Here is a 23413-nt window from a genome sequence, read left to right on the forward strand (position 1 = left end):
GGCTCCAGGCGGGTCAACTGGTGCCCTTCCCCTCCTTACCTCATACACCTCTTTAGCGGCTGGCTGTTGACCCATGACTGTGACTTGGAGACTGACTGCCAGAGCCTACAACATGGGCTAGTAGAAGCCTTCAAATGGAATCTCAGTCACAGAATTAACGTTAGCAACAGGGAGGAGACCAGAAAGAAGTTCCTGTCACAGCAGCAAATGCCAGGCTGATGAATGGCATAAAGGAATGTGAGAGCCGGTTGAACCTCTGAGCAAAGGAACCTCTGAGCAAAAGGACATCATCGTCCCATCTAACAGTCGCTGTCATCGTCTACACGGCACATGAAGGGAAAGACCAAAAGGGAGACGAAACAGTCCTAGGACCAGAACACAGATCGCCATCAAAATCACAGCTTCTCTGTGTTGTAAAACTGTGTCTCTCAGGTAGGCAGCATTGAGCCTGGCCGGCCCCCTTCATAGGGATACTGTGAGGCCCAGTGAGCTTAATTTGCTAGCATGGAGATGGGGTTTTCTTAAAGAGGGAAGAGAAGGCAGCACTCTTTGTTGTAGCTCAAGAAGGATACTGAGAGCAAAGTGGTTGCAAAGAATGTAGAATTTTGAAGAGAAAGCAGCAGTCCTATAGAAAGGCGAAACATCCACAGGAGGGGATTTGAGGCACATACTTTCCTAGCTCTTAACCAAGAACGTGATTACGTTGCAAAAAAAAAAAAAAAAAAAAAAAAAAGGCTAAAAATCAAAAAGTACACTCTTTTGCATGATAAAAAATGTTCTCTATCCAAATTTTGGAAAATTCAGAAAAATAGAAAAAGCGAGAAAACAACCAGAAAGCTGACAACAAAAAAACACCCATCAACCGGCTAGACTTCCCTCCAGTATTTTCACCGAACAGTTTAGTGTTGTTGTTGTTGTTGTTAAACATAGTCTTTATCCTGATGAATAGTTAATTTTGGAAACTTACGTTGTTCACCTAATATTATAGCATAAGTATTTTTTCTTTATAGTGTGGACTCATTGTGAACAGTTTTGTCTCCAATGTCTCTTTCATCTTTCATTGGGCAGATTAATCATAAATAATTTAATCATTCCCTGGGTTTTCTTTCTATAATAAATAATGCCATCAAAAGCATCTTCTTCCATGAAGCATTTTTTCACATAAAATCTTTTAACATAGATGTTCAGAAAATATAGGGCATGGACATTTTTAAAGGCTGTTAATACATTTTGCTCAACTGTTCCCTCAAATCTGGTAGCTAAATAGGTTTCTACCTATAATATTTTAGTGTCAATTTCACTGCCCTCTTCTCTGCTAATCTGACATTTAATAGGTTATTTTTGGTTACTGTATAAATCTTTATGTCTTTGTTGAGCATTTTTCCATGTTAAGTTATTTTCTTCTATGAACTTTTGTGTTCATGTTCTGTCCTCATTAATTTATGCAATATTAGTGCTTTATTTACTGATATGTGAGTTCTTTAAATATTAACATTATTTACCCCTGTTATACTTACATTAACATTTGTTCTTAATTTTTGGTTTACATTTAATTTGGATTATACTTAAAAAAATACATGTTAAATTTTGATGTGATACATTTAAATCTGTTCATCTTTGTGGTTTCATTGATGAATCCGAAGATTTGGCAGCCCTTTTTTCTCTAAAATAGTGGTTCTCAAGGGTGGCCTAGAACCTTCTGGGAGTTCTTAAGACCTTTCCAGAGGCTGTGCTAGGTCAAAAATCATACCTGGGTACAAGATTCAAAGTATAGGACAAACCAGTGGATTTTGACATAACTGAATACAATAAATTCATTGATATTTCATATTATAACAAACTTTTAGGAAACTCCCACTGTTGCATTTCAATGAGGTATTAGAAAGCAGACATATCTGAAAAAGTTATTGAAATATTGATTCCTTTTCCAGTAACATGTCTGTGTGAGGCTGAATTTTCTTCATTTCCATCAATGGAAAGAATATATCACAACAGATTGATTCCAGACACATTTATGGGAACCCAGATGTCCTCTATTAGCAAGGCATTAGACAGATTTGCAAAATCTTAAAATAATGCTATTCTCCCACATTTTTTATGTTTTGGAAAATATAGTTATGTTTCATAAAACCATGCTATTATTTTAACATGTAGTAGGTTTCTTATTATTTTTAAATTAATTAGCAAATAAATATTATAGCAATTTCTCAGTTTTAGTTTCTAATACAGCAAACATTTTTTAATTTTTTTAATGTTCATTTTTGAGAGACAGAGATAAATCACAAGTGGGAGAGGGGCAGAGAGACAGGGAGACACAGAATCCGAAGCAGGCTCCAGGCTCTAAGCTGTCAGCGCAGAGCGTGATGTGGAGCTCGAACTCACAAACCGTGAGATCATGACCTGAGCCGAAGTCGGAGGCTTAACCAACTGAGCCACCCAGATGCCCCTCTAATACATTAAATATTGATAGATATGACTAAGATAGGTAAAAATCTTTGGGGTCTCTAATAATGCTAAGAGGATAGGGGCACCTGGGTGGCTCAGTGGGTTGAGCGTCCAACTTCAGCTCAGGTCATGATCTCACGGTTTGTGGGTTCCAGCCCCATGTCAGGTCTGTGGTGACAGCTCAGAGCCTGGAGGCTGCTTTGGATTCTGTGTCTCCCTCTCTCTCTGCCCTTCCCCTGCTGGTCTCTCTGTCTCTCAAAAATAAATAAACATAAAAAAAAAATAAAAACAACCAATAATGCTAAGAGTATAAAGGGATCCTGAGAACAAAAAGTTTGAGAACTACTCTAAAAGTTAAAAAATACCCACTTTCTGGCCAGTCATCCCAAACCATATGTTAATCTCTTCCCTCTTCATTGATTTACAATTCACTTATTCTATATTACACTCTTGGATACAAAGGGACTTGTTTCTATGTTACCTATCCAGCCTGTTATATTGATAGTGAACATTAAGTCTGACACCACTACCATACCATTTTAACCGTTGTGGTTTTATAATATGTTTCAATACCTCGAGAAGATAATTAGTATTCTTTAATCATTCATATTTTCTAACACTTCCTTGTTTATTCTTTCCTGGGTATTCTTGAAGATTACCTGCGTACCAAAAGTATGAAACCTTAAAAACAGAGTACAGGTAGAAGTTTAAGAGTTTTGTAAAGATGATATAAGAAAGAAAAAGAAGGAAAAAAAAGAAAAGAAGGAATAAATCAAAGAAAGCAGATGGCGTATGCCCATCTTAATTTGTTCCAAAAATATAGGAAGGAATCAGTACAGGGACATAAATAAAGGAGACCATGTTCAGATTGCATTAGGAAAGAGCAGTAGGAGAGCACTTCAAGCATTCACAGCAAGAAATGTGACCAGTTGCCCCACAGGGAAGAAAACACGAACCCCCACCACTACTTGATATGGATGATCCCATTCAAAGCATTTTTCATAATCCAAATTTCTGGGAACACATCGATATATTCAATAAAGACATTCCACTTGTTTTAGAAAACATATGAAGCCTAGAAGGACCAAGTTGTATGAATTCATACCAAGGAAATAATTACTACTGTAAACCAGGATTTGGCCATATGGATGCCCATCTTTGCCCTGTTCATAACAGTAAATACCCGGAAGCCATACGCATTCAGGCATAGACAGCTGATTTAGAAATCTATGTTATATCCACATATTAGATCATCATGCTGCAATTCAAAGCTGTGTAGATGTCCTCTACTGATACAGAAAACTTTTGTAACTATTACTAACATAAAAACTGATTATGAGAAAATTAGCATAGCATGGTCTTAATTGAATTTTTAAAAATGCACAGACTACAGGAAAAAAAATCTGAAATTATCAGAATACCAAAATGTTCAAGTGGTTATCAGACTTGTGAAATTTTAAGCAATCTTTATTCTCTTCTTTTGGTGTTTTTTTATAGTTTCCTTTTTATATTTTTTTGTTTATTTTTTAATGTTTATTTCTTTTTGAGAGAGAGAGAGAGGAAAGAGAGAGAGAGAGAGAGAGAGAGAGCATGAGCAGGGGAGGGCCAGAGAGAGACGGAGTAACAGACTCTGAAACAGGCTCCAGGCTCTGAGCTGTCAGCACAGAGCCCGACGTGGGGCTCAGACTCACAAACTGCAAGATCATGACCTTAGCCGAAGTCGGATGCTTAACCTACTGAGCCACCCAGGTGCCTCATTATGGTTTCCTGTTTAAAACTAATTACCAAGATTTGTTTATGAAATAAGAAGAAAAAGCTGTTCAAGTTGTCATTTTCAAAATTAAAGCCTCAACTTTGCAGGGAGAAGTTCACAGTGATTAGTTTATGCCTCCTAAAAGGGGAAAGGTTGTATACATTTAATTTATAAAAGAAATAGTAAGTACAGAAACAAAGGTCATATTTGTACCTTTTACAAATATTAAAAATATATTGTAGGGGCGCCTGGGTGGCTCAGTCAGCTAAACATCTGACTTCAGCTCAGGTCATGATCTCACAGTTCGTGAGTTCGAGCCCTGCATCGGGCTCTGTGCTGACAGCTCAGAGCCTGGAGCCTGCTTCAGATTCTGTGTCTCCCTTTCTTCTGCACCTCCCCTACTTGCATGGTTTCTCTCTCTCTCTCTCTCAAAAATAAAGTAAACATTTAAAAATTTGAAAAAAAAAAGTTAAAAGTATATTGTGAAAAATAAGGAAAAGGAGTTCTAGAACATTCTTGGAAGATAGCAGCCTGAGCACATGTCTCTGGGTTGCGTGATCAGTAAAAGAGACACCAGCAGGGCTTGGAATGAGCCTGGATCCACTGGCCCCTAGGAAGAAAGTGTGAGTTTGAGGAAGTGGAGATAAGAGATTATGATTTTTTTTTCTACAACTTCTCAAATTGTTTCAGATATCTATCACTTTTAATTAAAATTTTTTATTGAGAATCTATAATGTTGGAATTATAAAAACAGTTCAGTTTTGTAAGAGGATTGTATGCAGTGAATCATAAATGTGTTTATTCCCTTGGACCAATAATCCACTATTAAAGTATAATTCAAGAATAATCATTAAAAAAATGTACTATGGGGGCCTGGGTGGCTCAGTTGGTTAAGCATCCAACTTCAGCTCAGGTCATGAGCTCACGGGTGGTGGGTTCCAGCCCCGCGTCGGGCTCTGTGCTGACAGCTCGGAGCCCGGAGCCTGCTTCGGATTCTGCGTTTCCCTCTCTCTCTGCCCCTCCCTCACTCATGCTCTGTCTCTCTCTGTCTCAAAAATAAATAAAATATTTTTAAAAAATGTACTATGCACAAAGATGCAAATAATCTCCACATTAAAGTAACCACAAAGGAAACCAACCTAAATTCTCAAGAGTTAGGAAATAATGAAATACTTAAGCTATGAATTCAGTGGACTATTACAAGGCTATCGAGATAAATACGCAAGCGCTGGATGCATGAAAAGTGTAATAATGTTAAAAAGTGTCTAAATGGCAGATTTACACTATAATGAAACATAGGTTTTTGTATTGGTGCCATACAAGGAGCATGTGAGATAGTTGTATGGCTAACGGGTCATGGGGAGTTGTATATACTTGAGTATATACGTGTTGCATATGTTTGAACTTAGGTGTTTTTCTAGGTAAAGTTCTTGAACGAGCAAAATTGCTTTTGAAAAAATATGAGGTGTTAATGGCCACAACAAATTTATAACCTCCCTTAGTTAAGCACGACCCTGGTAAGAACATGTGGTTAAAAGCTCTTCCAAGAGCCACTTGCTTAAGGATAGAGGAGGTTTTCAGGTTGGTGAATGGAGCAGTAGAATATAGTGACTGTGTTAGTGCCAATATTGCAGCCTGACCCGCAATTAAGTCAGTTGCATGACGAAAAACAAATACATTTGTAACAACACCTTATGGTAAAATAAAAATACAAGGAAGGAAGAAATAGACTGAGTCATCTTCAAGGGTCCCCAAATGAGAAGCAAACCAAAATAAGCAAAAAACTAACATTTGTCCAGTGGAAAGCTTCCGCTCAAAGGGAAAAAAATAGGGCACAGAAGACAGATTTCAGGTGGTGGTACAGTAAAAAATAAAGGAAAAATAAGAGGATAATTAGTGTGGCAAGAGAATAGTAAGGAAAAATAGTATCTATTTGAAAAAAGAAGGGTTGAGGTATAAGTATAATCAAGTTAAAAAAAAAGTAAATGAACAGCATGATGGGGGACGAGGGATGGGGAAATGGGTGATGGGCACTGAGGAGGGCACCTGTTGGGATGAGCACTGGGCGTTGTATGTAAGTGATGAATCATGGAATCTACCCCCAAAACCAAGAACACACTATATACACTGTATGTTAGCTAACTTGACAGTGAATTATATATATTTAAAAAAAAAAAAAAGAATGCTGAAGGTCAGGATAGCAGAAGCTAAAAAGAATACAATTTCAAAAGTGCACCATGTTGATCGGAAACTGGCATGTGCCTAAAGGTCTTTGGTTTGGGTCTGTCTGCCAGAAAATGTATTTATGTAATAGTTTAAACTTTTTCATTATAAAATTATCATGTGATGACCTCACATACTGAGCTAATGAAATAGCACAAGCTGGGTGTTAAGTTTGAGAAGGAGGGTATAGAGCAGTCATATATGAGGCAGGCAGAACAATGGTCAAGGAAGTCTGAGACAGAACGTGTTGAAGTCACATAACCACACTGAAAGTTACAGAGAAGATAGTACAAAAGTAACCGGAAGAATATATCTTATTCTTCCATAGATATGATATAGATAGATATATAGATATGAAGATTCTTGTGGTTTTTTCTCCCTGTTTTAGTGAAGGGCATAGTTAGTAAAGAACTATGGGAACTAAAGAACTAAATGGGAACTTAAAAGGAGAGAGGTTCCAGGGTAAAAGGCCTGAAAAATGAGATCAGAAAGAGGAAATGCGAGAAAAAGAAAGAATTAAGGAAGAAGAAGCAAGAGAGAGAGAAAGGAGAGAGAATGGGAGAGGAAAGAAGTAAAGAAAGGAATCTGAGTGCTTATGAAAAGAGGGCAGGACAAGCATAAAACATCTTTTAAGACATTATCATGATATAGAAACCAGACAAAACAGTATGAAAGAAAGAAAGAAAGAAAGAAAGAAAGAAAGAAAGAAAGAAAGGTAAGAAAGCAGAAAACAAAACTACAGATCACTATCTCTTAGGAACTTCCAGGCAAAAAATCCTCAACAAAATATTAGTGAAACAAATTTAACAATGTATAAAAAGAATTAGACAACATGATCAAATGACATTTATTCCAGAATGTCATGCCTAGCATGACATGTCTTTCATGTCTATGAAAGGCTGGTTCAACATTCAAAAATCCATAAATGTAATCCATCACAGCAATAGGTTAAAGAAGAAAAAGCATATGATTATATCTACTGATGCAGGAAAAGCACTGGACAAACTCCAACACCCATTCATGATTAAAATTCTCAGTAAATTAGAAATAGAAGGAAATTTCCTCAACTTGATAAGAAGCATCTACCAAAAACACACCAAAAACCGAGCTTAATGGTGGAAGATTTTCCCCTTAATACTTTCCCCTTAAGGCAAGAATATCTGTTGTCACTACTGTTATTCAACACAGTGCTGGAAGTCAGAGCCAGGGCAATAAGGCAAGAAAAAGAAATAAAAGAAATAAAATACCTACATAAAAATTCCCAAGGAATCTATAAAAACACTTGTAGGACCAAAAAGCACATTGAGTTTTGCAAAGTTGTAAGTACAAGGTGAACACACAAAAATCAACTGCGTTTCTACAAACAAGTAATGTACAATTGAGAACCAAAATTTTTTTAAATGCCACTTACAAAAGCTCCAAAATAACTGAAATATGTAGGTATAAATCTCACAAAGCATGTATGGCACCTGTATACTTAAAATAACAATCAAGATACCTACTGGCAGACAAAAAAACTTCTGTATTTCAGCTAATTATCTGTTAGCCAGAATATAAATAAGGTTTAACAAAAGTTCAATATAAACTATAGTACTATTCAGAGTAATAAACACATTCCTCTACTCAATTGCACCAAGTTGTTTGATTATATCTCCTCAAAGCATATCTTTTTATACTGATATTTTAAAGTAACTAATAGATTATTTAAAAGCATAAACTGTTAAAATCCCACTAAAACTAAATGCTGTAATGTATGTAAGACCAGTTAAATAAACTATGTCTCCTTTGGGTGTAGCTGCAACTTTTATAAAATTGTGATTTTTTTTTGGTCTCTTTTGTCTTCCACTACTAAAAACTGTATCAAACTGTATTATTAAAAAGCTAACAAGAGTTGAGAGCTGAGTAAATGTGATCTATCTGGATAATGCAGGCCCTAAGTCAAGTCATTCTGAAAAAAAAAAATATTTTGTTCTGCCTGACTGATTTGCCAAATACGGAATTAAAAGTCAGCCACACGAACATAGCTGCCATGGAGCACTTGCAAATTTTCTCCTACTTTGCTCATAGGAAGGACCTCTCTCCCTCACTTAGCTGCTGACTGCTAATATCAGTTGCTATCATCCAGAGCTTTCCCGCTGTTTCCTTGGCTGTTGTCTGCAGTCTGAAACTACCTTCCAGTTACCCAAAGGAACTTTCCTCATACCCTCAATTCCTGAACCCATTGCTCAAGATTACTTGCCCATTGGTTCAGCAGACTATCTAATCCACCTGCTTGACCTAAATAGGATCATATTAATTCTGATGTGGGATCACATAGCCAAAATGATCATCGAAGAGTTACGTTTTAGCTAAAATAGCTGCCAACAGACAAATATTCACATTAATAAAAATGTTATGGCACAACTCTCATCCGTAACCTGTTTCCTTAATGGAACTTGAGGAATTATCTAATGACATACGGCAAAATATGTACCTTTTTTCCTTCAAAGGTTGACTATTTTAAAACCAAACCAAAGCTCACCAAAATTTGAACAGGCTTCATCACTTTTCTAGTAATGATACCAGGGGCTCTTAAACGAAGGGTTTCCAAAATGCACCATCTGATCAGTGGGAGTTTCTTCAAGTCATCCTCAGATACTTTTATCTTATCTTTACCTGTAGAGAGAATTTCAAGATTTGTTTAAAAGACCGACCTAAAGAGGCCAGAGAGTGATTTCACGGTTCACTCCTTTCTTTCTTTCTTGCCTAAATATTCCTTCCACTTAAGGAAACAGCAATAGAAGATTGGCTTCAAACGCATAAAGTAAAAGATCGGAGAAGCCACCTGGCTTGCTATTTCTGCCTCTTCCCTGCTGATTCATTTTTGGTTTTGCTTTTGATTTTTCAATCATACATTTCAGAAGGTCCAAAAAGAACATGAGGAAAGGGACAATGAGGAACATGTATTACATCTGGAATGATGAGCTCTCCCTCTAAACATAGGTGCACCAAACATTCCTAATGTAATGTGCATACCTTAGTTTATGTTTAGATTGAAGGTATCTGAAAAAGGATTGGGGTCAATCTTTCCATGACCCAAAATATAGTTGGGCCCTTTCAGTCCACTTAGACATTTTAATTAGTGGTGTTTCAAATAAAATGTTTGCATTCTGAAAATTACTTGAAACAACCCAGCTTTCAATTTGTTTTGACAGTACTGGTTAATAAAAGTAAAAAAACACTGTCAGTTTGATTAAGCCAAGTTGCACATTTGCTTCCCAACTGTAGTGGCAATGCATGCATAAGAGTCTCCAGCCGTGTCTTAGATTCTCGACGAATCTGGTTCTAAAGTAAACCCATTCTGCAAGACAGTTATAGGTGGGTGCTACCTGGGAAATCTGACCTGTCAGTACATCTGTAATTCCTTAGTCAGAAGCAAATCTGAAACCAGGCTTTCTAAGCTATAGTTCTACTAATACCCATAGGGACATCTATACATTCCATTCAACTTGACAGATTCTTGAGCACCAAGTAAGGGCCAGGAGTTGAGTTAGGCTCTACTAGGGTACAATAATTAAGACACTCTTGTGGGGCACCTGGGTGGCTCAGTCAGTTAAGCGTCTGACTTCGGCTCAGGTCATGATCTCACGGTTCATGAGTTCAAGTCCCTCATATGGCTCTGTACTGACAGCTCAGAGCCTGGAGCCTGGTTCGGATTCTATGTCTCCCTCTCTGCTCTCTCCCCACTTGTACTCTGTCTCTCTCTCAAAGATAAATAAACATTTAAAAAAGTTTTTTTTTTTTTTTAAAAGACATTCTTGCAATGCATTTAGTCTACTAGGAGGTAAAAGATAAGCCTATAGTTAACTGGTACACCATGCAAGTAAGGAAACTGTTCTGTGATGTGTAAAATATTCTGGTATTTTATTCTAATATAAAAGCAGGGAGGTTCAGGGGCACCTGGGTGGCTCAGTCAGATGAGCGACCAACTTCAGCTCAGGTCATGATCTCACAGTTCGTGAGTTCGAGCCCCGCGTCGGGCTCTGTGCTGACAGATCGGAGCTTGGAGCCTGCTTTGGATTCTGTGTCTCCCTCTCTCTCTGCTCCCCCCCCCCCCCGCCACTCATGCTCTGTCTCTCTCTGTCTCAGAAATAAATAAACATTTTTTTAAAAAAGCAGGGAGGTTCATGTCTAACTAAAAGAAAAGCAAAATATTTTGAGTATCTTTGTCTACAACTATGATTATAATGAGTTCCCTGCAAAGAGTAGACTTTAATAAATAACTGCTGAATTAACAAAGGTCCAACTTCAACATGGGGAGATGGATGAATGAACAGTCCAGGCAAAGGAAAGAGGAAAAGCAAAAGGAAGACTGTACAAAGCACGGGTATGTTCGGAAAATGGCAATGGGTGTAATGGGTCCGGAAGGTGGTATAAATGTGATGGAACAGTGAGAAATCTCCTGGGGCCATTACAGATGATCCATGACACCATTCTAGAAAATGTGAAGACTCGAGAATCTGGGGGCTTCCTCTCTTGGGCCAAGAAAGGATGAACCTTCCAACAATGAAATAGTGATACACAGCACTGTTCTTTACTAAGACCTTCTGCTCATTTGCTCAGACCTAAGTAACCTAATATTTAAAAAGAGACCAGTGACCTTATGGGCCATTTGTTTAGCCTTCACGGACATTGTCTCACAAAACTTTTGCTTTTGCTTTTCCATAACAGGGATGGGAAAATAATAGGTATGGCTTCTGCATCTTCACAACCTAAATATCACAGTTTTTCCAAATTGTGTTCTATGAAGCATTTGCAAGATGTCCAAAGTTCAAAGCAGAAAAAAACGTTTTATGGCCAACCAAATTCACAGGAAATGTTAGCATTCTCTTGGTGATTCACTGAACACATCAGCGTATTACAGGTTTTGAGAAATCCCACAGGAGAAACAGCTATTTACGCTAACGTTCCCAAACTTTTAAAAACTCCCATTACCTACACCAGCATCATCAATAGCTATTTAACCAGGACACAAAAGATAAGTAGCTATATACTGGCTATGGATACTCTCTGAGATAATCCTTCAACAAACAAACAAACAAACCCTGGTTTTCATTTGTTTCAGCATTACCAGCACATATCAAATGTCTCAGCTTGCATGTGGCCAAATCTTCTACAAGTAGTTACTGGGAACCAAAGGAATTATTACCATCAGAAAACTATCTTGATATGCCATGGAACAAAAATTTTACTTCTTCATACTTTCCCTGAGCTATCCCTGGACTTTCTAAGCTAATTCAGAAAAAAAAGTTAATTTAGAGAATCCACGGTCAGAATCAGAAATTTTTTATTTGAAAAAAAAAAAAAAATGGGGGTGCCTGGGTGGCTCAGTCGGTTAAGCGGCCGACTTCGGCTCAGGTCATGATCTCACGGTCCGTGAGTTCGAGCCCCGCGTCGGGCTCTGTGCTGACAGCTCAGAGCCTGGAGCCTGTTTTGGATTCTGTGTCTCCCTCTCTCTCTGACCCTCCCCTGCTCATGCTCTGTCTCTCTCTGTCTCAAAAATAAATAAACGTTAAAAAAAAAAAATTAAAAAAAAAATGGCTGAGATCATTGCCTATGCAAGAGCTATCACTACTAAATCAAGTGAGCAAATATTTATTTGGCATTTAGTGGAGAGCAAAGTGCTAACTAAGCACTGCAGGGGAAACAAGAAATTGAAGGTTTAAAGATATTACACTTAAAAAGACAACAAATTCTAAAACTGAAAAAAGGAAGGGTAAGTGCTTTGCCCAGACAGTGTTGAAATGAGGAATTCTGAGGTTCTAACTGATGAGTTTATAAATGGCACACAAACTTAGCACGGTGTCTAACATGAGGTAAGCGTTCAATATAAGGTGGTATTTATTATTGTTACCATTATTATTAGTGAAAATTTAGTAATAACTCTTTAGAAACCACACCTTCCTGATTGATTTTGCTCCGTAGCTAGTAAAGTGATTCTTTTCCCTGAAACCTTAGTTGGGAGATTACAGTTTGAAAGCATATCCAATACTAATTGGACACCAGGTCTGCGGAATTCTTCCAATCATTCACCCAACAGATATTTACTGAGAACCTCTTAGCAGTGTCCAAGTGCTGAGGATGAACATGAACGGAAGAACCTTGGCTCTCAAGGTACATAGTCTGATAGAAAAGGCACAGAACTAAAAGTAATTAACATGTGGTAAGTGTTACCACATCAAAATGTGCAATGTGCTACGGGGCACAGTGGTGACAGTGACCACACTGGGGTGGGTGGGGAGGGGCAGGTGTGAAGGGGATGTCAGAGAGGCTCCACAGAAGAAGTAAAATCAGAACAAAGGATTAGATACACCAAAGTAAAGGGCATGTTCACATAATAGGAATGCAGCTGGCTGGAACAGAGTTCAGTGTAGGAAGTGACAAGATCAGGGGTCCTCATTGCAGTCCCAGACTGCCCACACCAGCTGAAGCCAGAGCTAATGACAGGTGGCTCCTTTATCCAACCTCTGAATGTGCCCCAGGAGAGTCCAGGTTTCGGTTCTGGGCCTTCCTCTCTTCCCTAACTAGATTCTTTTTCTGTGGTTTTCAAACAAATACTTTTCTATAAAATATCATCAGTGGGCTGGTGAATTTTATCATCTGCCTTTGATCACCTTCCTGAGCTCCATCTTATTTTTATCCAACTGGCTTCTTGATGGCACTGCTTGCACGTCTAAAAGGCATCTTGAGGGGCACCTGGGTGGCTCAGTCAGTGGAGCGTCCAACTCTTGGTTTTGGTCTAGGCCATGATCTCACAGTTTGTGAGTTCAAGCCCTGCATCGGGCTCTGCACCAACAATGTAGAGCCTGCTTGGGATTCTGTCTCCCTCTCTCTCTCTGCCCCTCCCCTGCTCGCTGTCTATATCTCTCTCAAAAATAAATAAGTAAACATTAAAAAAAAGAATTAACTGAAAACTTGGTATAAGCTAGACCAGTAGTTCTCAAACATTAAGCATGCCTCAGCATCACCTGGGGGCTTGTTACAACACAGATCACAAGGCCCTACCCTCCAAGTTTCTGATTCAGTAAGTCTGAAGTAGGGCCCAAGCATCTGCTTCTGGTAAATTCTCAGGTGCTATTGATGCCTGCTGGCCCAGCAAACATACTCTAAGAACCACTGTGCTGGACTGAAAGAAGTAGAAGAAATTCTTGAATGTTATTAAATAATCTGGGTTTCAAACAGTTTCTATCACCAGTTTTAAAATTATCTCTTTAAGACAATGGAGGGAAACATACTAAGTGGGAAAAAATAAGATTTAAATCAGAAGTTCTGAGCAGATGCATAGCTGACCCTTGAACAATGCAGGGGTTAGGAGTGCTGACCACCCCCCTCAAACTCCAGTCAAAAATCCACCTATAACTTTTGACTTGCCAACAATTTAACTACTAATAGCCTAGTATTGACCAGAAGCCTTAATAGTAACATAAACAATTAATAGCACACATTTTATGTTATATATAATATACTGTATTCTTAGAATAAAGTAAACTAGAGAAAAGAGAATGCTAGTAAGAAAAGCATAAGGAAGCAAGAATACATTTACAATATTGTACTATATATATGATACCATAAATTTATATCATCTGTTTATGAAATGAATCATCTGTCAGTATCTATGTCAATATTGTCTCATATATTTATTCAAAAACTTCCATGTATAGTTCAGGCCAGTGTTGTTCAAGGGTCAACTGTATCAACACCAAAGTCACTCGTTTTTATTCACATGAAAGTACAAGACAGCAAAGGGGTTTTATTTCTTACTATGAACCCTAAAATGAAATAACTCCGACTGAAGTTTTAATTGGCCAGGATTTCAGAACTGGCTCAAAATTATATCATTTTTACAGCTACAAAGGTGCCGTCTTCATCAGAATCAGACTGCCAAAGTGCCTTCTGGATATCATTGACTTAAGCTTACTTGTAGCCATATATTTGGGTCCTACTCTTCTTCTCTCTTATATAAGGCCATAGTCAAGGACATGGGTTGGCAAACTATGGCCAGTAGGCTAAATCCAGCTTACCATCTGTTATTGCAAATAAAGTTTTATTGGAACACAGCAAAACTCGTTTGTTATTTATTGCCTAGGGATGTTTTCACATTACAATGGCAGAGTTGAACAGTGGTGACAGAGACCTTCTGTTCCATAAAGCCTAAAACAATTTACTCTATGGTATTATACAGAAAAAGCTTGCTAATTCCTGACTAAGAAGCATCAAGGGAACAAGCTAAGCTGCTTGTTTGCTCCTCATTGTACCTCCTATTGCTCAGAAGTCTAGATTTTATTCCAGCATTGGAATTTTACAAGTACCATAAATTCTGTGTGACCTTTATTACACAGATCGTTTATATAACCAAGTCAAGTGGACAATGGCTAGCATAGCATCTGAATAATCCTGTAATATGTGTCTATACGCATGGAAAATATAATCTCTTAGGAAAAGAATGGTTTTTGTTTAAAAGATACTGTCATATAATAGTCTCCAAATCACATTCATCAACGGAGGGCACATGGACACAATAATGTTAAGGAAACCAATTTTCTGGTACTTCCATATTTATTTTCTTCTAAAATGGGTCTGTCTAAGGAAAAACTGTGGCTCAGTTCTCTTTCCCTATCTCCTAACACAATCAACTTTTCCTCACTTTGTAAAAGTTTGCCTCTCGGTCATCTTGATATTCACACTGGCACATTTTCCCTGCAGTATAAAAATCTCTTGAGTGCCAAACAAAAGGGCAAGTACAGAACACATTGTACCTAAAGAAGGAGCCCTTGAAAGCAAAGTAAAGCAGACACAGAAAAGAAATATTAAAAGCAGACAGGCCTTCTTTCTTTTTTTAAATGTTTATTTATTTTTCAGAGAGAGAAAGAGAGAGAAACAGAGTGTGAGCAGGGGGAGGGCAGAGAGAGAGGGAGACAGAATCTGAAGCAGGCTCCAGGCTCTGAGCTGTCAGCACAGAGCCCGACGTGGGGCTCAAACTCACGGACCACAAGATCACGACCTGAGCCGAAGTCGGACGCTTAACCGACTGAGCAACCCAGGCGCCCAAAGACAGGTCTTATCCATTTCTCCACTAGCCCTTGCACACAAACCAGATAGCTGTTTCCATGTTTGTCCATGTGTCTATCTTAAAATTAGAATTCAAAAGTGAGGGGAGCATCAGAGCAACACACATATGACACATTTATTTGAATTGAATTGAAAAAAATAGGACAGATCTTTCCCATTAGAAAACAAGCTGGATTGGCTGATGAGTTTGATAATAAGAACTGACTTTGACAATTAGGTTATAAGGCAGCCATTTTCCATAACTGAATGAACTAAATCTACAACTTTTGATATTTAAATATTTTGAACAGACTAAAATCATGCAGGCAATATACCAGGAGTAGTGTCCTTTGAAATTACTGAAGTGCAGGATAATAAATTTTACACATCAAATTAAAAATGAGGGGATCCAAAATTCTTTTAAAGTGTATTTGAGGAAAGAAAGGAAGGAAGATGGGAAGGAAGGGAGGAAGGGAGGGAGGAAGAAGGGTGGGAGGAGGAAAAAAGAAGAGAAGAAAGAAAAGGAAGAAAGGAGGAAAGAAAACTAAATCGCTGATGAATGGCATGCATTAAAAGATGAAGCCCTGTGGGACAAAGCCTGAATGTCCTTGGTCAAACAAAGGAAGAGTCTGTGGCTCTGCACAGGAAGAAGGGACTGGAATTGCTGGAGTCTTCAAGGTAAGTAAGACAAGGCTGGAGATCTGAGAGAACAGAAATGACCCAGCTACATGGCAGGTGACTGATTACCTGATAGGAAGCCCAGGAAAATTCTTCAGAGTAATGGCAGATAAGACTTGTAAGAACAGAAGAATATTCAACTTTATGTCAAGTATTCAATTTTAAGTTCTTTCTGGCTGCAACATCATTTTCTCTTTCCTTGTTCCATATTTTTAATGTTTTGCAAAGTTTGCTAAGAAATAACCTTAAGTGTACACTCAGGGAAATAAAGATCTGGGTGATGTCCAGTGAGGCAATGCAATACCAAAAAGAGGCAAAACATGCAGAAGGGAAGACAGAATGTAAATTGAGAAATCAGCAAATGCAAGAACCATGAGTCAAGACAAAACTACAAGATATACAAGCTTCCACCTCTGCCATCTCCCTCATTCCTCCCTCCAAGGATTCCTAGAACACCAGGATGGGGTTCCAACCAATTTCACTTTTATCTTGAAAACCAAGATGGCCCCTGGCAAATGGATGTTACAAATAAATTCGCAGTGACCTACAATTCAGATTTTAAATCTTCTTTAAAAAAAAATGTTTTCTCTTTAAAAATCTATTTAGAGAATCTACTTTGGACAAACATCCCTCTTTTTCTTTCTTTTTTTTTTTTTTTTTTTTTTTTTTTTTGTATTTTACATTACTGCAGCTACAGGATACAGAAAACAAATATTTTTTCTATTTAATTGAGGATAGATGACTACCAAGGACGAGGGTTTGTATTTAAAATCAGATTTGCATGACTCCAAAGTGACCCACCTATAATAAGACAGGCATAATTCTGGCCTAAAATGTTTGGATTCAAGGAATAGTGAAGTATTCTGAGCTCCTTTAAAATAAAAATAATAAGGGGAGCCTGGGTGGCTCAGTTGGGTAAGTGTCTGACTCACGATTTCAGCTAAGGTCATGATCTCACAGTTCATGAATTCGAGCCCCACACTGAGCTCTGTGCTAACAGTGGGGAGACCATGCTTGGGATTCTTTCTCCCTCGCTCTCTGCCCCTCCCCCACTCATGCATGTGTGCCTATGCGTACATTCTCTCTCTCAAATAAACTTAAAAAAAATTTTTTTAAATCAAATAAAACAATGCATAAATAAAAACCTTTAAATTAAGTAACCTTATTAAACTAAGTGAACTGTAAACCGCAAAATTAGGGTGCCTGGGTGGCTCGGTCAGTTGAACATTCCTACTCCTGCTCTCAGCTCAGGTCATGATCTCATGGTTTGTGGGATCTAGCCCTGCCTTGGGCTCCATGTTGACAGAAAAGAGCTTGCTTGGGATTCTCTCTCTCCCTCTCTCTCTGCCCCTACCCCCGCTCATGCTCTGTCTTTCGGTCTCAAAAATAAGTAAATATTTAAAAAATTTTTAAACATTAAAAAAGATAAAGCATACAAATGTTTTGTATTATATCACACAGAAACAAAAGTTTGTTTTGAGTTCAAAATACTTAAAATCTAATGTGATATATAAGCTGTTGAAAGAACTTTCGAGGCCCAAGATGGAGCCACTTCTGCTCAGCGGGCTACATCAGTAACCTAGATAACTTTCACATCCCTGTAAATGCTCCACTTGATCAGAAAAACAGTATACCGTCTGCCAATCCCCAAATGCCAAGCCAGGTCTGAACTCTGTACTTATTATTTCCTTGTTTCTTTTCACCCTAGAGAAGGATGACTGTGTGGCCCTAACCAATATTTTCTATTTGTCTCTTCCTTGTTCTTTATTCTTTATCCTATAAAACCTTCCTGCCTTCCAGCCCATTTTGCAGTTCTCCAAAAGGAGACTGTCCATTTCGTGAGGTGTTAAATAAGGTTTGTTTTTATTACTGATATTGTCTTCTTTAATAACTTTTTAAACAAAAATGTACGAGAAATGTAGAGTACTCTCGGAAAATAGATATTTTGATTAGATATCTTTAGTCTCTCAAATCCCACTGTGATGCTGGACAAACAAGGTAGTATTCTGGGACTAGACAAAGGAAAAGAAAAGGAAATATGCTAAGTTTTCAAACAACATCTTTAGGTTAAAGACTTTTCTTATTATAACTCTCAGAAATGGCTCTGTACCCATACTCTGCATATTTCAATGCACATCTGTGGTTTGTTCTTCCAGCATTTTGACTCTAAAAATAGAAGACTCCACTGGAAGAATGCCAAGGTAATTATCAAAAGAGCTAGAGCCTAATGGGGACTGGGACCAGTACAGAAGACAACCAGGGAAGTTATGGGCGATTTGGGGTAAAATTCAGAAACCATCTGTTTAAGTTCTTGGCATACATGCAATAAAGGTCAAACCACATCTTAGGCCATTTGAAACCAAATAACAGAAAGGATGATTTTGCATTCAGAAACGGTAAACCATTTCTAAAATATATATGGTTTGGGGATTCCATAGGCACAATGGCAAGCATGTTATTGCATAGTGAATCATATCTGTTTAAGTATGTGTCATAGATTAGAATTCCATTACTTTAGCCATTAATTCACTCAAGATAAATTTGCTTCATATTTGTTCTACGCCAGGCCAAGCCTAGAGGCTGTTAAAGAGATAGGAAGAGAATAATACTAATTACTGATCATCTAATGTCACAAATACTTTGGACCACTTCATTTATTCCTCATAACTACCTGCCAGCTATCAAGCCTCAGAGATAATGTGTCCCCGGAGACAACCTTGGACGTGTCAGAGTGGTCTTCAAACCGATACCCACCCAGAAAGCCCTTGCCCTGGCTTACCTTGACCCACTGCTTCCCCTAGAGGAGAAAGAGAAGGAAGGAATGAGAAAGACACAGTCACTAGTCCCCCTAAAGGATTTTGGACACAAGGACACAAAGTAATATCTGTATATAAATGACTATGATATTAGCTTCCCAAGAGAGGACTTAGGTGGCAAGGGTGTTCGTCCCCTCTTTCCTATGGCTGGAGTTTCAGCTAAGCCTGGAGGGATGAGTCGGACTCACCCAGGCAGAAAGAAAAGCAACTTAAATTCCAAAATTAATCATAAAACCATGATTTCTTGGGCTTATAAAAAGGAACATGACTCAAATAGAATCACAAAAGTGAGTTGTTCTTTGAGATGTGGCTCCTCTGTTCCTTAATATTTCAAGCCCCTTCTCCTTGCTTAGACACACACGCAAGCATCCACGCACGTGCGCACGTGCACACACACCCCCAAAACAGTAAGTAAATAAGTACAGAAAATATAAACACCCTGTTTCTATAGGTGGGGAATAATATTACGTAAAGATTTAACTAACAACTTGGAGGAAATAATCCAGAAAAGGAGGGGAACAGTAGGCATGCGCTAAGTCCTTCAGACCTTCTGAGCCATAATTCTGAGGAGTCTGATTCAGACAGTGGGACTGCAAAATGGGGTTGAAGACTGAGGGGGCTCCATGCTTCTCCACAATGAAAAGCAGGTGTATCTACTGCCCAGGGACATACGGAAAGGTGACGAAAAGCAAACATAAACTTCCACAGCAATTTAAAGAGTGTATCGCTACTCATCCCACCACTTCTTTCTATACTTTTGAAAGCATGGATTCTTAGTTCTGTTTGCTTTTCTATGCTGGGAGATCCTTTACAAATGTTGTCTTTTCATATTCATAGAGCAGCTTGTTTAAAATATTTGGAGCTAAGGTGTGTGCAAAAGGTCACAGTACACATGAAGGAGGGTGGGGCTGGGATAAAAATACATGAGGTCCAGGCTGCAAAATAAAGAAACTGATCTCATAACCTTGAGCAATGATTCCCACCAAAATTTGATCAAGAAATTTGCTTCCCCAACTTCATCATAATTTGCTTAAAAACAAAAAATTAAGTAATAAAAGCTAGCGTTTACTTTAGACTTATTTAGGGAAATTATACAACAGCTTTGAAAAAAATACAGCATTTCTAAAACTTCTACTCAAAAATAAAAAAGCAATGACATCAATTACTGATAAAAAAAAATAAGGGTAGGAAATGAGTTTTCTCAACCAGGTATTTCTAGATAAGCTCCTGAAAAAAAAATCAGTTTTTAGAGAACAGAGACAAAGCTAAAGAGAACTAATCAATAATTTACAATATTCCAAAGTGGAGAAAAACATTCTTACATCCATGCCTTCACTTCAGGAATTTTAAAAACACCAATAGGATAAACAGTGTTCAAAACTCAATTTTTAAAAATTATACCTCTAATTTATTCCAGAAATATTTTCTAATATTTACAAAATTGCTGTTTTCTTCCCAAGAGAAACTTATATTCACTGGGGAAAGTTTGTACATCTCAAATAGAGAGAGTAAGAGTGGATAAAATGTCCTGAAATAGTTACTATTATTCATAACAGGTTTTATATGTCAGATGACCGTGTAACAATTATCAGTGGTAAGAATGTGCTAGTACAGATTTCTGGAAATTTTTAGTGAGATGAAGATTTCTTTGTTGGCCTGTCTCCCCATGAGGAAAGCAATCCCTTTCTACACTTATCCTTTTACACTTAAAAGGAAGTATTGTGAAACTGAGCTTTCATTATTGGAAGGGAAAATTAATTTTCAGTTTTGGATAAAGATTCCAATGACTTTTCCCTTCTCCAAATATGTACCTTCCTCTATTCCTGAGGACTGAGAGACAGTGAGAGAGAGAAAGGCCTAGAACAGGAGTAGACCAGAACTGAGAAACAGAGTATCAAGGACAGAAAGAAGAAATGAAAGAATTAACGAGTAAAGAAGGTTGCAGAGTAAAGTTGTTTAGGCAAGCTGCAAATTATGAGGTACTTCATTATTCTGCACAGTAAGACCCAGCTTTTCCCGAATGTGGTGGATTATGTTTGGGGCTGGACCTTCTCAGGTAGTATGAGCCACAAGACTGGGCGCCACTGGTATCAGTGGGCACAGAGCACACCACAGCCAAATGTCTTTATACAGGAAAAAAATCAAGTCTAAATGAATTTCTAGAGCAGATGTGAAAGGAATAAAGGAGATTCAAAAGAGTATGTTGAGAAAGGGAAAGGCTGTTTTACTTTTCAGAAGGGAGAGGGTGATGGAGAGAGGTCACTAGGCAGGGGGACCTGGGGGATAAATCAGGGGTTCCCCTGTGTCAGAGAGCTGAGCTGTTTAAGAATCCATCTCACCATGGATGACACTCTTCTGGTCTCTAGTCCTTCCCCCTCCCCTTTTCCTTTCCTATCTTCTTGTCTCTTTCTCCTCCCTCTTGGAGAAGGATCAGATCCTTATCCATGTAGTAGGGGGTGACTCTGGATTTATGGCGTCTGAAGATATAGAATGGGAGCTTATTGGGCACCTAAAATAATTAGGAAGTAAATATGATTTTACACACACACACACACACACACACACACACACACACACGCACACGAAGCAAAAAGATCAGAAAAAGATAATGAGTTAATTAAAGAAAGAGTAGAAGAGATCCCTGGAACTGAGTTATATCCTGTTGCCTCATTCAGGTATCTCACAGAAGCCCCTGGAATACGAGGAACAGGCTGAGAGAAGGAGGTCCACTCAGGGAAGCTCCTGAGGCGAGAAAATATATGCAAAAGATAAGATATCTGGACCCTTTTTGAAAATACAAAGCTTGTATTTCAAACATAACAAGCAACTATAACATATCAAGCAAACCATAAGCTTATTGTGTTGAAATCCTTCAAAAACATGATTTAAAAAGTAGGTATTCTGTGTTCTCTCTCCAATATTTCTTTAATAAAGAAAAAAAAGATATAGTCTTTGGGTCTTTTTTCCTTACAAAATATTAACTTCATGACTGTCCATGTACATTACACATGTGCCTTATTATACATGTTCTGTGAGACAAAACTTTGTGAGAAAAGATTGTAAATTGGCAGAAAATTCAAGAGTGAGGTGATGGTAGATGAAAGACTATGAAGTACATAGTAGCCTACAAAGTTAAGGGCTTTTAGTTCACTGCTGTTTTCTATAAATTCTTTATAGGTATAGTGTCTCCAAGGACTGTGCGTTTCTAGAATATTAATTCACTGCAAACGTTGATGGTTTAAAAACTTTTGCTTCAAGAATGTGAAAGAGAATTTTTAAAATGATCCTTTTCCTATATTTTTTTTAGTCTTGAAAGAAAAGATTGTGAATTTGCTTTTTTGTTGGCAAAAGGTAAACAAATAAGGGTTATGCCAATCAATTGTATCCCAACTGTGTCCTCTTTTGTTATAGCAGCTTTATAAATAAGTTTTAAAATGAGGTAGGACAAAACTAGCCTTACTAATTTATATTTCCAGTAATTGTTATTTTTATTTACACTTGTTCTTCAAAACATATTTAAGTCATTTAGTTACCGCGCTCCAAATCCATTGGAATTCTCATTAAAATTGATTAAATATATATTAACTTGAAAAGGGTTGGCATTTCCATGATATTAAACCCTTCTGTCCAGGAACGTGTGTGCTTTTTTCTTTATTTAGGTTGTTTTGTTTAAAGTATATTTTTATAAAATGTTATTAATTCCTCTATATAGGTCATGTCCTAACCCCATTTCTTTATGCAAGACAAATGCCAGTTAAATGAACAGGAAGGACAGATATAAAATGAATAGGAAGGCTTAAAAAAAAAGCAGTTTAAGGCACTGGCAGTGAATACAGATGAGAAAAGTGGATACAGATGGGAAAGCAAAGACAAAGCTGAGAGATTGTCCACAGATTCTGTGAATATGGGCACTAGGGGCTTCAGGGGTTGTCGCTGGAGGCTGGCAAACCATGGCTTCACTCACCCCTTCTAGCCACCAGCTTTTTCCAAACCCCTCAGTCATTTCAGACCTTCCAGGTCTGGTTCTTGTGACTTTTCTAGCGGTAGACATGACTTTTTGGCATCTGAAGGATCTAGGATAAAATTTTATTATCAAAGAGGCACGTTCCTATCATTGGGAAAGTCAGTCTCATGCGCCCAGTCCTTGGACTCCAACTCAGCTGTGTAAGAATGGGCCTTGGGCTTGGATTACTCCTTACCAAGAATAAAGAGCCCGTACAGCCTGTGCTGGTCTTATCACCTCGTGTGGGAGTATCCTTCTTTGTAGCAGGCACAGTGAAAGTTCCTTTGTCTCTACTTAAAGCATGTGCACCATCTGACATCTGCCCGCCCCCACTGTTTTATCTGTCTTCCAAGGAGAGGGCACCGGTTCCTTCCACTGAGGCACAAGAGGGGTAAGCTAGGGAAAGAC

At 38.1% G+C, this 23413-nt stretch overlaps 1 protein-coding gene across 3 annotated transcripts in view; it reads right to left on the minus strand.

Annotated features, from left to right (window-relative positions):
* CYP39A1 (cytochrome P450 family 39 subfamily A member 1) overlaps positions 1-23413 on the minus strand; it is a 97381-nt gene that overhangs the window by 26179 nt on the left and 47789 nt on the right. For all 3 annotated transcript variants that reach the window (XM_078446968.2, XM_078446966.2, XM_078446967.2), the window contains exon 8: positions 8943-9076. In XM_078446968.2, coding sequence (XP_078303094.2) covers positions 8943-9076 — 134 coding nt within the window. The remainder of the gene's footprint in view (positions 1-8942; positions 9077-23413) is intronic.

The sequence above is a fragment of the Panthera onca genome, chromosome B2 (assembly GCF_046562875.1).
Source record: "Panthera onca isolate mPanOnc1 chromosome B2, mPanOnc1 haplotype 2, whole genome shotgun sequence".
Lineage (NCBI taxonomy): Eukaryota > Metazoa > Chordata > Mammalia > Carnivora > Felidae > Panthera > Panthera onca.